General features: G+C 51.8%; 4 protein-coding genes across 4 annotated transcripts; 1 reads left to right on the top strand and 3 right to left on the bottom strand.

Annotated features, from left to right (window-relative positions):
* Nucleotides 1-38: 38 nt before the first annotated feature.
* BKA58DRAFT_210815 (metallopeptidase) lies at nucleotides 39-4,108 on the bottom strand. Its single transcript, XM_046166042.1, has 5 exons — nucleotides 3,997-4,108; nucleotides 3,458-3,753; nucleotides 3,146-3,410; nucleotides 583-3,100; nucleotides 39-521 (listed from the first exon to the last, which is right to left on the bottom strand). Exons 2-5 carry the CDS (start codon nucleotides 3,645-3,647, stop codon nucleotides 348-350), a joined length of 3,147 nt encoding a protein of 1,048 aa, XP_046023391.1. The 5' UTR covers nucleotides 3,648-3,753; nucleotides 3,997-4,108; the 3' UTR covers nucleotides 39-347.
* Nucleotides 4,109-4,382: 274 nt separating this feature from the next.
* On the top strand, nucleotides 4,383-8,857 carry BKA58DRAFT_364355 (uncharacterized protein; the record flags this gene model as incomplete). Its single annotated transcript, XM_046168845.1, has 3 exons — nucleotides 4,383-4,544; nucleotides 4,593-6,972; nucleotides 7,578-8,857. The coding sequence occupies 3 exons, from the start codon at nucleotides 4,383-4,385 to the stop codon at nucleotides 8,855-8,857; spliced, it is 3,822 nt and encodes a 1,273-aa protein (XP_046023390.1).
* A 464-nt stretch (nucleotides 8,858-9,321) lies between these two features.
* Nucleotides 9,322-9,902, bottom strand: BKA58DRAFT_441735 (uncharacterized protein; the record flags this gene model as incomplete). The annotated part of the gene is made up of 2 exons (XM_046173842.1): nucleotides 9,322-9,597; nucleotides 9,717-9,902. 2 exons carry the CDS (start codon nucleotides 9,900-9,902, stop codon nucleotides 9,322-9,324), a joined length of 462 nt encoding a protein of 153 aa, XP_046023389.1.
* A 309-nt stretch (nucleotides 9,903-10,211) lies between these two features.
* On the bottom strand, nucleotides 10,212-13,013 carry BKA58DRAFT_210807 (uncharacterized protein). The gene is made up of 4 exons (XM_046166041.1): nucleotides 12,245-13,013; nucleotides 12,116-12,189; nucleotides 11,945-12,048; nucleotides 10,212-11,893 (listed from the first exon to the last, which is right to left on the bottom strand). Exons 1-4 carry the CDS (start codon nucleotides 12,603-12,605, stop codon nucleotides 10,411-10,413), a joined length of 2,022 nt encoding a protein of 673 aa, XP_046023388.1. The 5' UTR covers nucleotides 12,606-13,013; the 3' UTR covers nucleotides 10,212-10,410.
* Nucleotides 13,014-13,321: the final 308 nt, after the last annotated feature.

Here is a 13,321-nt window from a genome sequence, read left to right as displayed (position 1 = left end):
GACTGCGGCTGCTGAGGGCAAGAGAGGCATTACTGGCGTCTAAGCTTTGGTGTCTTTTTTATACCTACTTTCCTTGTATGTATTTACGAGAGAGATGATTTACAATACCTTTTGAGGGGCCTTCTTTTGGTTCAATCTGGCATGATTGATGTGTGGTTTGGCTATATTTGGCGATGATGTTTGTTGCTTTGTTGTTTTGGAGAAGGAGGTTCGTTGCGCTAGTGTATGAATATGAATATGAATATTTGAGGGGGACTTCATGGATCTTGAATGAAGTGTTTGCATTGCTGACCGTCCGTGGCGAACCAGGCGGACTGAGCAGAAAATTGAGGTTAGCTTTCCAGTTTCTACTCCTCCATCTCTGAGCCACTTTCCGAATCATCTTCGCTACCTGATACCTCCTCGTCATCGTCATCGTCCTCGTCATCTTCCTCGCCCTCGAGACCATATGCATCCTGAAAGTCGGTAAGCTGCTTCGTCTCGATCTTGAAGCCTGCGTCTTCAAAGTCTTTCTTGAGGCCCTGTATCAGAGTGTTAACATTATTCCAAAACGACGAATGCAAGAGCAGGCGAGAAACTTACGTCAGTCATGATACCACCACATGTCACTACCAGATCCGTCTTCTCAGGTACAAACACACGCGACACAACTTCATTCAAAATGTTCCTTACATCTTCCTCGGTCACCTTGCGCACCTCACGCAGCGCCCAAGCCTGCCAGTCCTTGCCAACACCACGCGTGACAGTGTCGATAAAGGAACTCCTAGCCGCATCAACAACCGTAGCACGCTCATCAACAAAGTCGCGAACGATACTTGAAATCGCGCCTTCCAACGCCAGCTTCTCAAACTTCTGCGTGCCGTCGCCGTACTCCTTGATGACCGTCTTGGCTTTGTTGTACGCAGCGAAGACGTTGGGCGATTTGGAGATGCGGAACTTGAGAAGCCCGGTTTCGGGGTCGCGGAAGAAGTTGCTACCGTAGGCGAGTCCTGTGCCGCGGATTGACGTCCACATGGGGCCCTCGACGGCGTCGAGATACGCGAGTGCGACCATGAGCGGTGGCAGCTGGGCGTTTGTGTAGCCTTTTGGTCCTTTGGATGTGAGGACTGCGAAGGAGGAGTCGATGGGCATGGGGATGATGTAGTGTGTACCGCCTGGATTACGACCAATATCTGAGAGGAGCGCGTTGCGATCATCGATTGGGTTTACGGTTGGTTCTGGGCCGGGCTTGAAGGCGTCGGTGAGGTGTTTAAAGGTGGATACTGGGTTTGGTAGGGTTTCAAGGTTGGCGGTAACGAGGACGCGCATGTTGGAGAAGGTCAGGAGGTGTTTGCGTAGGGCTTCGAGTTTATCAAGGACCTGCTGGGGTTCCGTCTTGAGTAGCTTCAGGATGCGCTTGAGGTAGAGACCCTTGACAAGCGTGCCAGTCGCGCGAACGGCTGATGCGGCGTTGTAGTGGATCATGCGGTCGACTGCAAAGCTCATGGAATTACCATCGCGCTTCTCCTCGGGCACGTCCGCGAGCATCTTCTTGACTGCGGAAATCACGCGTTCGGTGTCGAACACGGAGTCAACGAGCATTGACCTCAGCCATAGCACGACTGTCTCGAACTTGTCGGCCTCCGCGATGAAAGGGATGTAGATCATCTCAGAGCTTCCGATATCGGTACCGCGGTCCATAGAGTACTCAATGGTGTCTTGCTCAAGCTTGGTGATGACCTCCTCAAATTCGATACGTTTTCCATCCTTCATGATCGGGGTGGCGAAGAAGTTGGTCAGATATACTCCGAGGAGAGGCTTGAGTTCCGTTGGTAGTGAGGCAGTTCCGAGTGCTAAGCCGAAGTGTACGAACGAAGTTGGTATGTGTTCAAAGTGGATGAAGAGGGGAAGGCCGTTTTCATCCTTGTCGACAATTTTCTGGATGTTGTTCTCGGAAGTTCCTAGCTTCCTTGCTATACCAGAGCGCGCTGTGGTAGTCTCGAAGAAGTGAATAGACTCAGTACTGGGGACATGAACACTGGCGATAATCTCCTCTGGGATGGGCTTGTCATTTTCGTCTTGGGCTTCCTTGAGCTTCTCTGCCAACTTTTTCAAGCCTTCTTCGCCTAGCTTTTCTTGCTGTGCTTTGACACGGGCAACTTCATCTGCTTTGATCTTGTCTGATAGTGCCTTGGAAGGTTTACCGAGAATAGAAACATGGTGAGCATCCACCATCCATTTGTTCAGATATGCTCGCCACTCTTCCTCAGTCCACCCGTCAAGTGTGTCGAAAACGTCAAGAGTAGCCATTGCGTCTTCAAGATGAGTACCATTCCGGTCACCGAAGACGTGATCTTTGATGATTGGATCTTTGTACTCGTCCATGCCAATCTCAGACATGTACCGAGTTTGGCGCTTGAAGCGATGGAGACAGTCTTTGAGGTAGCTCATATCAAGGGGCTTAGAAGCATGTTCCTTGAGGACTTCGAAGAAACGCTTCTCGGCATCAGCCAGCTTATCTGTCTCTACAGAAGACAGAGTCCACCAGATAATCATATCGGTATGCCCCTTGCACCAAAAGTAGACCATACTCGCAAGATGTTCCTTCTCAACGAGTGTGTTGACCAGAACCGAAACAGATGATCCGGCAAGGTAGTTAAGCAGTGTGTTGATGGCAGTCTCTCCAAGGTCGTCAATAGTCTCGGGTCCTAAGAAGGCGATTTGGACCTCACCCGTTGACTCATCTTCTTCTGGGAACTCGACTGTGTCAACAATAGTCTTGCTCAACGGCGGAGTGCGCTTCGATTCGACCCATGGACGCTTAAAAGGCGCATCGTAAGCCGGTACGCGATCGATGATCTCTTCTTCGAATTTATCCAGTATGTCCAGGAGGTTTGGATGGTCGACCTCCCCAATCAATATAACTCGTAGATTCTTGGGCTGATACATGTCTCGGTGGAACTGGCGGATACGCTCTGCAGTGGAAACTCGTAGGTTCTCCATCAATCCACCTGTCTCCATACGGAAACCATCGCCTTCAGGGTAGAGAAGGCGACGCATCTGGAGATCCATGAGGTCACCCTGCAAATTCTGACGTCCTTGCATCTCAGAGTAGACGACACTTGGGCAATTAGCTGAGAGTGTGAAGGCGCTGGGAGATACTCACCCTGCATCCTCTCCCTTGCCATCGATGTGATGAACCTCGGTGTAACAACCGGCATCGGTCAGCGTAGGTACGATAAGATGGTCTAGATAAATAGGTAGTAGCTGTGCGAAACCCTCCCAGCCTGCGGTTGAGAGAGTGTAGACTGTCTCGGAGACATCCGTCCATGCGTTTGTGTCAGAGTACGATCGGGTGGCGATCTTGTCTAGTACACCCTTGAAAGGGTACTTCCGTGAGCCCATGAAGCAGAGATGCTCAAGAGTATGAGCTACTTCAGTCAGTGGAGGTGTGTGAAGTACGAGTCGGCATACTCACGTGCACCAGAATCATCGTGAATCTCTGTGGCTACTGCAAAGTTCCCGTACACCTTGGGACCCTTTCGATCGACGACTACCACCCGAAGACCCGTTCGCTGCGATTCATACTGAGTGAATGTAGCGTCGGCATAATTCGCCTTGAATTGCTGCAGCTTCTTGAAATGGGACTCCTGCTGTATTGACCCCATGATTTCGAATCCGAACGCGAACGGAATTGTTAGAGTGAAGCTGGCAGAGTACCCTTCGTCGATGCCTAGGTCACTGGTGCAGGCTGCGTTGTTCGAATGGGTATTACTATCGTTGTGTTAGTTGACCTGTCGTACATAGCAAAGCATTATGATATAGAACATGGCGCGAGCAATTAGATGATAGTCTGTAAGAGAAAAGCAGCCATATGTTTTGAATTGTACAGAGCGCGCACCCATGTTGTATAAGCCGACGGGTCGTGGCCAGTGACCATGCGGCTGGATCTGCAAGTGTACGTGCCAGCCAAAGTAGCAGCGGAATCGCACGAAGATGACAGTGGCAAAGACTTACGAGAGGGTGAGGATGAGTACGAGGAGCAGAAAGCCACGCCGAACAAGGAAGGAGAATATGACGGAGAGCAAGGTCTGGGAGAGGCGAGTTGTCCGGCAATAGTGCTGCTGCGCCGCTAAGATGCTGCTGCCGCGATTTAACTAAGGAAAACTGCGCTTAATGTATTTGCTGCGACCTGCGATTGTCTCCGAACCCACGCGTGCCTGTTTCTTCAGCGCGACTTGACCGTGGCGGGGTAAGTGTGGCGGGGCACCAGCGCTTGAGTTGACGTCGCTTGGACGTCCGTGCAGCTTCGATGTTGGTCCTGCGACGTTGCGAACGCCCTGCGAATTACTCCGCTTCAAACCCTTCGTGAAATCGACATGTCAATCGTCCCGTGATTACAAATGCCTTCGCAAGTCTCGGACGAGCAGCTAGGCGACGCGCTGCTCCAATCGGCCGCGCATGGAGCGTTTCCCCAGGACCAGGATGTCGCGTCTGCAACTGTACCTTCCAGCGCACTTCCAAAGCTGTTAGAAGTGGTTGCCAAGGCACGAGAGGAGACGAAGGTGTGTTGATATAGCGCATGCTTTAGACAACGCTGACCGTTGTTCCAGAACGAAGTACGCCAACTTTCGAGAGAAGCCGCATCCGACGTCGATGGCTGGATAGCACAAGCACGCAAGCTGCAAGACGATATCAAACGCTCGCAAGAAACGGCTAAAGAGATTGTCAAACAAGCAGAGGCAGGAAAGGAGAACACAGCTCGCGTACAGGATGCTGCAAGCAAGGTCAGCCTACTGCACACGGAAATTGCATACAACGAAAGCTTGGCACATGCTGTAGAGCAACTTAGAGACATCTCGACCTTGCTCGACTCTGCCCAAAATGCTGCTGTACATGGCCATGTTATGCACGCCATACAGACTTTGGAAGATGCAGATGGCGCATTCCAGGGACTGGGGTTATTCACGACCACGAGAGTGGTGGGTGTGCTGAAGAACAAAGAGGACCAGCTGAAGAAAGCTATCGTAGAGACGGTCACAGAGTCATGGAACGGGCTTATTGCCGTCGACAACACCAATCACAAAATCTCACTGCACCAGTCAATCGAACGCGAGGCCAAAATCGACATCAACACAACGGTTGAAGCGCTCATGAAGTTGGGTCTTCTGGACAACTTCGTCACCCGCTTAAGCCGTGACCTGGACAAGATTATAATTGCTCCCCGGGTGGCTATGGGTACCGACCGCGTTGTGTCCGCCTTCAATATCCAGGAAGATGTTATCCAACGTGCTGGCCCGGTGAATGATGGTGTGGTCAAGACTACCTTGGAGGACATGCACTTGCTCGCTGAGTATCTGAGCACGCGTCTACCGCCTAGCATCGCCGTTCCGCTTTCTTCAAAGATCGTTCCGATCATTGCGTCTCGTTTAATTTCGAACCTGCTTTTGCCTGCCGTGCCATTATCAACGGACGGGATACCACATTTCCAAGAATCGCTCTCATATATCTTGGGCTTTGTGGAGTACCTCGATGAGCTCGGCTGGTCAGGTCAGAATCGTCTAGCTGAATGGGTAGATAAATCTGCCGAGATTTGGCTTGCTAAACAGAAAGAGGATGCGATCGCTCGAGTACAAACGATGTTTCCGAAAAAGGTGCAAGAGAAGAAGACTGTTGAACGGGTCGAGACGCAAGTCATCTCGAAGGGTGATGCATTGCATGCTAGTAACGAACAAGAAGATGACTGGGCTGCTGATTGGGACGAGGAGGGTGACGTCGCAGAAGAGAAAAAGGAGACTATCGAAGAAGAAGATATGAGTGCTTGGGGTGAAGATGATGATGTGGTCGGAGATGAACCAAAAGAGCAAGAGGCCAAAGAAAAGCCAGCCGATGCAGAGGATGCAGATGATTGGGGCGCGGATTGGGATGACGAGGCTGATACCAAACCCACCACAACGCCGAAGCCTGCAGCACATACAATAGAGCAAGCGAATACGAACGGAAAACCTGCCTCTCAAAAACAGCCGGCGCATCAGGAAGTCACCCTTCGGGAGACATATACAGTGACAGCGATCCCAGATGCCATAATGGAGATCATCTTGCAGGTCGTTGCAGAAGTAGACACGCTAAACTCACCCGAGCTGGTCAAGTCTGCAATCTCACCAGCAAGCGGGGGTCTATATGCGATTCCGAGCCTCCTGTTGGCGATGTACCGAGCTACTGCTGTAATGCATTACTCAAAAGATATCGCGAGTAATATGCTCATCTACAACGACTGCCAGCGACTGTCGGATCGTTTGCGACTCTTTCTTCAAGAACAAGCTGAGAGAGATAAATCGTCTACATTGCCACAGCATTTGCGACCTTCCAAACGCCTCCAGCCGTTGATCGAATCTGATATCAAGACGATTGACGGATTTGGGAAGCGTGCATATGGACGCGAGATGGAATCGCAAAGACAAATCGTTCGAGACCATCTCGAAGATGCGCAAGGCTTCCAAGGCTGTACGAACGTCCCGTTCGCTACGGTCTGTGATGATGCCATCGCTACGACGATAGATCGCATAGGTGATGTGAAGCGACAATGGCAGAATGTCCTTTCACATAGCGCTCTACATCAGTCACTTGGCTCATTGGTGTCGGCTGCCCTCACAAAGTTCATCAACGACGTCGAGGACATGTCAGATATTGCAGAAGATGAGTCAAGGAAGCTACATGGGTATTGTGTCTCGCTTGCCACTCTATCCCAACATTTCCAAACTGAGGATGGCAACGGAGAAACAAGAGACATGGCCGGTATCTACACGCCCAACTGGTTCAAGTTCCAGTATCTCAGCGAAATTCTGGACAGTAGCCTTGCGGATATCAAATACTTCTGGACGGACGGCGAGCTGAAGTTGGAGATGGAAGCTGAAGAGGTAATCGGACTGATCGAGGCTCTGTTTGCGCCTAGTGATCACCGCAGGAGAGCAATCGCTGAGATCAGAAGAGCCAGTATGACTTAGTCAATGACATTTTCGTGAAGGAAACACGGCAATCTTCCTCTTGAGCGCATGCGTGGTGCTCTAGTGATAAAATTAACCCCAGTTCTCGGTCGATCTTCTGAAACCATCAAAGCCTTTGCCCGATGATCAGCCGGCTTTGATACTTTCCAGAAAGATTGAACTACTGAGAAGACATAATCTGTAGTACCACGAGCGGAGGTTTGTGAACGCCGACTGGCTGGCTTCTTCTGCGCTAACCGGATTTGAAAAAAAGTTCGAGATCCCAAAATTTCCTAAGCTTCGTAACTTCAACACCAATCAACACATATCTCCAAACCCGCCGACGCCATGGATATCGACGCCGCAGAGACCAAGGTGCAGATTCGCCTCACGACGCGCGATGCTGCTCTGCAGATTTCGGAGGAGCCGAACATCCTCTTGGTTCAAACATGTGAGTAGAACTATCGGAAGCCTAGCATGTCGCGGCGTCTAGCCACCCACTGCAACATGTCCGCACAGGCAATTTGAGCCGTCGCGATTACACTGCTGTGGCTTCAGGCTACCAAACGCTGCGCAGTTCGTCTAGATTCAGAGCTAACGCAGATGCGCCCATAGCTTTGACTCGACACAAACTTTCCACACTTGTGAACGAACTCCTGCACCGCGATGACGGCAGTCGCATACCCTTCGACATCCTGATCAACGGCGAATTTCTCCGAACTACAATCGACGAGTTCCTCACAAAGAACGGTATCAATGCCGAATCGACACTGGACGTTGAATACACGAGGGCTTTGGTGCCACCGCTAAACGTCACGAGCTTCGAACACGACGACTGGGTTTCGGCTGTGGACGTTCTATCAGGAGTGCAAAGTGGGCAAGAGAGGATATTGAGTGCGAGTTATGATGGACTGTTAAGAGTATGGAATACCTCGGGCGATGTTTTGGCGACTTCGGAGGCTCCCAACAACGGTGGTCGAATTACAAGCTTGAAGACGGCTAAATGGTTGTCGGAGAAGAAGATGGTAGCGGCGGGGCTGGACAACACTGTCCGAGTCTACAAGTACGACGATGACGCAAGAACTATCACCACAGCTCTCGAGCTGTTCAATCACCGCTGGGGTGTAGAAGACGTCGCGATCCACGCGCCTTCGAGCCGCATTCTCTCCGCCTCTTCGGATACCACTATTTCGCTGTTCTCGAGCAACGCAAAGGAGAACCCCGTCGCGCCGGCGAATTTCCTGCCCAGTTCAACGGCTGCGTCGAACAAGCGACAGAAGCTTTCAAAGCCCGATCGCACGGTCCCCGCTCGCGGAGCGCTGGCTACATTCAGCGGCCACACTTCGCCGGTATCTAGCGTCATCTTCAAACCAGATGATGCTACAGTCGCATACTCGGCATCTCACGACCACACACTCAAAACGTGGGATCTGCCTACCCAGTCATGCGTTGACACTCGAACGACCGGCCACTCGCTTCTCTCCCTATGCGCCATCCCTTCCCGAAACCTGCTTGCAACCGGTACCTCAGCACGGCACATTACACTGGTCGACCCCCGCGCTTCCGCCACGCAGATCAGTGTCATGACACTACGAGGCCACAAGAACGGTGTCGTTTCTCTGGACACAGATCCATCTTCCGAATACAACCTTGTGTCTGCTTCGCATGACGGAACCGTTCAGATTTGGGATCTCAGGAATGTTAGCACGGGTGGACAGGTCGGAGAAGGAATGACTGGTGAGAGTGTGTACACGATCTACAGGCAAGGACGCGAAACTGCCAAGAGTCATGGAGAGGGCGCGAAAGTTTTCAGCGTAAGATGGGATAGCGCAGTGGGCATTGTCTCGGGTGGTGAGGATAAGAGGGTGCAGATCAACCGCGCTCTCGGCTCGTAAGAGTTGGAAGTTTTCGCTGGTAGAAGTACCATCGTATGGGTGTTTGGGCGCATATCGTAGATACCATTTTGGCTAGGGAAAAGTGTAGCTTCAATTCTTGAACGCGTTGCCCTCCACCTCTTTAGATTGACTCGGACAATGCTTTCGCAAGTGACACAGGCCGCAAGGACATTGAGACGCTTATGTCACACAATGATTCTCTCTTTATATGGGTAGACGCAATCGGAAGGGTATCATATAACAGCTCCCACCTACCAGGTCTATTCCTCTCCCTCGGTCATCGTTCCCCTCTGATGGCGCACAGCGTGTATCCTTGTGCCCACCCATGGCACCACGACGCCGTACACCATCATCAGCCCGCGTCGATCGCAGACTGCTGGCAGCGCTCGCAATCGTCCGACAAGATATGTCCTACACCTGTACCCTAAGATCCAGCCTAAAACCTGATCCTCCGCCTTGCCGACTCACACCAAATGTCCCGGCAATAAGAAATTCGCAACCCCCTCTTTGACCGCATACTCATGCTCGCACGCCCCGCACACCAGCTTGCCCTCTTGTATACACGTCTCAAGCAATATCCTGTGTAGATCCTTCGCTGTCTGGCTAGGCTCCTCTTCTATCTCTTCCGTCGCGGCCGTTGGTGTCGCATCCGTGGTATCTAACGCTGAAGCGGAGGAAGAGGAAGGTTCGACGAGATCGGCGGGCGTGGGTGCTGTTGCGGGGAGTTCAGGAAGACCAAGCTACATTTCATAATACATGCGTCAGCTTTCTATTCAAAGGATTTGGAATATCTGCAGCTCTTCGGAGACGCAATACGCGTGGGCTTCGCGCTTGGTGGGTCATTTTCTCTTTCACGTACCTCGCTGCATATCCCCCTCAGTTCATCCCACATTATCCTCGGTAGTATGTTTTTGAGAAAGGCGAGGTTGACGTCTGCTTCTACGATTTCGAGTTCGGCATCGCGGGGGTGGAGGGGGAAGGACGCGGGGTTGGTTTTGCAGGTTTTGATGGCGCATGTGAGGAAGTTGAGGGTGAGGAGCTTCATTTTGTGGGTTTGGTTACAGAAGTCGGTTTGGGATTCGGCGCTTTCGAGTCACGTAGGTTTGTTGTGGAATGCGTGGTTTTGGCGGATACGTTTGGGGCTGGACGCTTTGCGACAAATAAATTTTGGCCGCGGATGCGAGCCTGTCTCTCTCTCAGCCCTGTGGGGCCAATCAGAGTCTCGCCTACAGGGAAACCTTCTAAATTAGGAAGGTATGCGAAAACCATCGATTGTGGCAGAGAGGGCACTGTGGAGACCCAGCTCCCTGTAGGCCCAATCAAAGCCGTTAGGTAGGGCCAGAGACGCTAATGCAGGGCTCTGGTTCTGACATTCGTCATGCCGCTTTCCCACTGCTTCGACGGGAGATCCGCATTTACTGCGATTCGTCTGCAATGCAGATATGCGAAGATGTAACTCATTTATGTCGCAGTTAAGCTCGTACAGTAGCAATCGCAATGCTTCCACTGTCTCATAAACTCATGATCTTAGAACTCAACAGCAAACATCCAGCCTACCACTTGCCTACATCCTCCAACACCAAATCCGTCGCCCTCTCGCTCAACAAAAACGTACTAACCGCCGGAAACGCACCCGGACATCTAGGAAACGCACTCGCATCTACAACTCGCAGCCCTTCGATCCCTCTAACCCGCAGCCTTGTATCCAACACAGCCATCGGATCAGAATCCGGGCCGACTTTGTTCGTGCTTGTAGGATGGTGACCGAAGACCTGATCTTTGATCCACTCCCTATCAATCTGCACGTCGCGGCAGTAGCCCGTCTCAAGGATATCAGCAGGCGGACAGGGTGGAGAGACAGAGGTTACAGGGCCGACCGGTGCTTCTGTGGAAGCAAATGCTCTACGGACGAAGGCGACAGTGTCGAGCATGGCGTTTAGATCTGTTTCTGCGCCCTCGGCGAAGTAGTTCAGGTTCACTTCTGGTGTGTCCACCGGGTCGGCCGATCGGATTTGGACGTATCCGGCAGTGTTCTGGGGATGAATCTTGACGGTGGACCAAGAGAATGTTGTAGGAGGGTAGCGTGTGGTGTTTTGAGACGTCGGTGGCGCGAAGCCCGTAAAGGAGCCACCCGTGAAGCCGAACATTAGCTCGTCTCTTTCGCCTTCCACCGCATGGGCTGTCTTGAGGAGGAACGCGTTTGAGTTTGTGCCACCGCGCGCGTAGGGTCCTTGGCCTTGGTACCAGAGTTCGAGACATGGGTCACCAGGTGTGCCGTACGTGCATTTTGGTGCATCTGGATCAGGTGTCGTTGCGAAGCTGATTTGGGCGTTTCCGTAGATGGGTACCTCGTAGTTATCCTGGAGGTTGCGGCCCACGCCCGGTAAGTCAGATATCACAGGGATATTGTACTTCTCGAGAAGGGCTTTGGGTCCGATGCCAGAGAGCTGCAGGATCTGGGGCGAGTTGAACGCACCACCGGCTACGATGACTTCTTTTCGAGCAAAAGCTTGGTGCAGTGTACCGGTGGTGGAAGCATTACGACGTGGGTCAGCTTTGTATACGGACTTGCCTTGCAAGTATTCAACCCCAATTGCTCGCGGCTTTGTGCCATTACCATGGCACTCATCGAACAGCACCTTTGTCGTCAGAGACTCAAGCTGGACATGTAGCGGGTACATCAGTGTTCCATCCGAATTCGTCAGGTTGCGCATTTCCAGGATACGGTCGCGTGGACTGAAGCGCTTCCAGTTGGGTGTGACATGGAATGGCAGTGACGACAGACCCTCTGTCTGATCACGCATTGGATCGAGATAGTTTGCATCGCTGGTGAGGTAGTCCAGTACATTTTCCGGATCTTTCCCAACCAATTTCAACCCAGCTTGGAAGACCTTGAAGCGGAGTGCTTCAGCCGCATGGGTAGCTCGGTCAGCGATGTTCGTCTGTAGCCAGCCTGTAAAGCCGTGACCAGGGGTACCGGGTTCGAGATAGTTATTATGCTCGATTTTCTCAAAGTATTTCCGCATCAATTCGGCGCTGCATGAATGTTAGTACTACCTTGATAGACGAGATTTGTTGGCGGCTTACCTCCAGATGCCATCTTCAACGCCCTTGTCAAAGAAGTCCCAATCGCTGTCGCTTGGCAGGAACGTCGCAGCCGCGTTAATGATTGCGCTCCCGCCCAAAGTAGCCTACGTTGCGGCATATACAGTCAGTAACCATTTCGCATGCAATTCGCAACGGGAGGATGCCACTCACACCTCTAGGATAGAAAACGCCCAACCTCTCGGCGCCTACATGTCCTTCAAGACTGGGATCTTTTCCAACCCAATCTATCACTGGAATTAGCAATGTACACAGGTCATCTATACCAATATTCCGACTTACACTCCCCATTCTTCAACCTCCAAACCAACAGATTATACCTCTTCAACCTTTCCTCGTCATCACCATGCTTGACGAAGAAATGCCAGGCTACATTCGTGTTGGAGAAGTCATTCAGAGCGAGCACTTGGGTGCGGATATCAAACGAAGCGTCTGATCCAGCCTCGATTAACAGAACGGAGTGTCCAGCAAGAGCAAGATTGGTGGCGATTGTACCGCCTCCTGGACCGCTACCGGTGACAATATAATCGTACACGTTTGAAGCGTTGGAGGAAGATTGTGGCGAAATGCAAGAAGCATGGTGCAGGGGGGAGGCTGAGGCAAGAATTGGAAGTAAGATGAGCGGGATTGCAGGCACTCTCATGACGGGGTATGTGTAGACGTTAGCAGTCTGTTTCCGAGGTGCTTCCGTAGAGTTGTCAGTACTTGTATACTGTCAGCTGTCTTTTTAGATCTGACTTCACTGCTTCTCTGTTGAGATGCGAGATACCTAGCAGCGAAGTGCGCCCGCATCTTTAACCGGCATGTAATATTGTCCCAGGACGTCTTGGAACCCCACGTTGTTTATGAATCGGTGCGAATGTACCCAATCACAATCTGCACTCTGCGTCTAACTTCCGGTGCCATGATCGCGGCTGTACTCCGGTGCGGGGAGACGATCCGATTGAGTACCTGCATACGCCTTGTCACACGGAAAGCCAATGACGATTGGTCAGTATAGGCTCAGCTCCGAGCTGCCTATAGTGGAAAGAGTGTATGGCTTTCGGCATTGAAGCTGATGGTGACCAAGCAGGGCGCTGTATGAGTAAGCTCCTCACTAATTGACCCTATGCCGAACCCTGCAAGTTTAAGGTTTCGATAGCAAGCCGGGCTGTTGTTTCCGGAATGGGTCCTCGGGAGATGCCTTGGTGCGCACAGCAAGTTACTATCGAATGATCAACGCTGCTTCACTAAAGTCACGGATTACGGCAACTGCGTGAAGGTCAAGATCTGGGCATATGCCGATGCGAGGGGGTATTGGGAGACGAGGCCCAGAACATGTTCCCCGACCAATGGCATCGCATGATTCTTGTTCACATT

This window comes from Alternaria rosae (genome assembly GCF_020736505.1).
Source record: "Alternaria rosae strain MPI-PUGE-AT-0040 chromosome Unknown BKA58scaffold_7, whole genome shotgun sequence".
NCBI classification, from domain to species: Eukaryota; Fungi; Ascomycota; class Dothideomycetes; order Pleosporales; family Pleosporaceae; genus Alternaria; species Alternaria rosae.
The sequence above is the reverse complement of the archived record's forward strand: the minus strand, read 5'-3'. Positions and strand labels throughout refer to the sequence as shown.

Excerpts from the sequence above, each read along its gene's own strand:
- BKA58DRAFT_210815 (XM_046166042.1), bottom strand. The coding sequence starts at position 3,647 with ATGGGGTCAATACAGCAGGAGTCCCATTTCAAGAAGCTGCAGCAATTC. Across the intron at positions 3,411-3,457 it reads TCACGATGATTCTGGTGCAC|CTCATACTCTTGAGCATCTC; the intron begins GTGAGTATGCCG and ends TGACTGAAGTAG. Across the intron at positions 522-582 it reads GTGGTGGTATCATGACTGAC|GGCCTCAAGAAAGACTTTGA; the intron begins GTAAGTTTCTCG and ends ACTCTGATACAG.
- BKA58DRAFT_210807 (XM_046166041.1), bottom strand. The coding sequence starts at position 12,605 with ATGAGAGTGCCTGCAATCCCGCTCATCTTACTTCCAATTCTTGCCTCA. Across the intron at positions 12,190-12,244 it reads GAGGTTGAAGAATGGGGAGT|ATTGGGTTGGAAAAGATCCC; the intron begins GTAAGTCGGAAT and ends TTCCAGTGATAG. Across the intron at positions 11,894-11,944 it reads GTTGAAGATGGCATCTGGAG|CGCCGAATTGATGCGGAAAT; the intron begins GTAAGCCGCCAA and ends ACATTCATGCAG.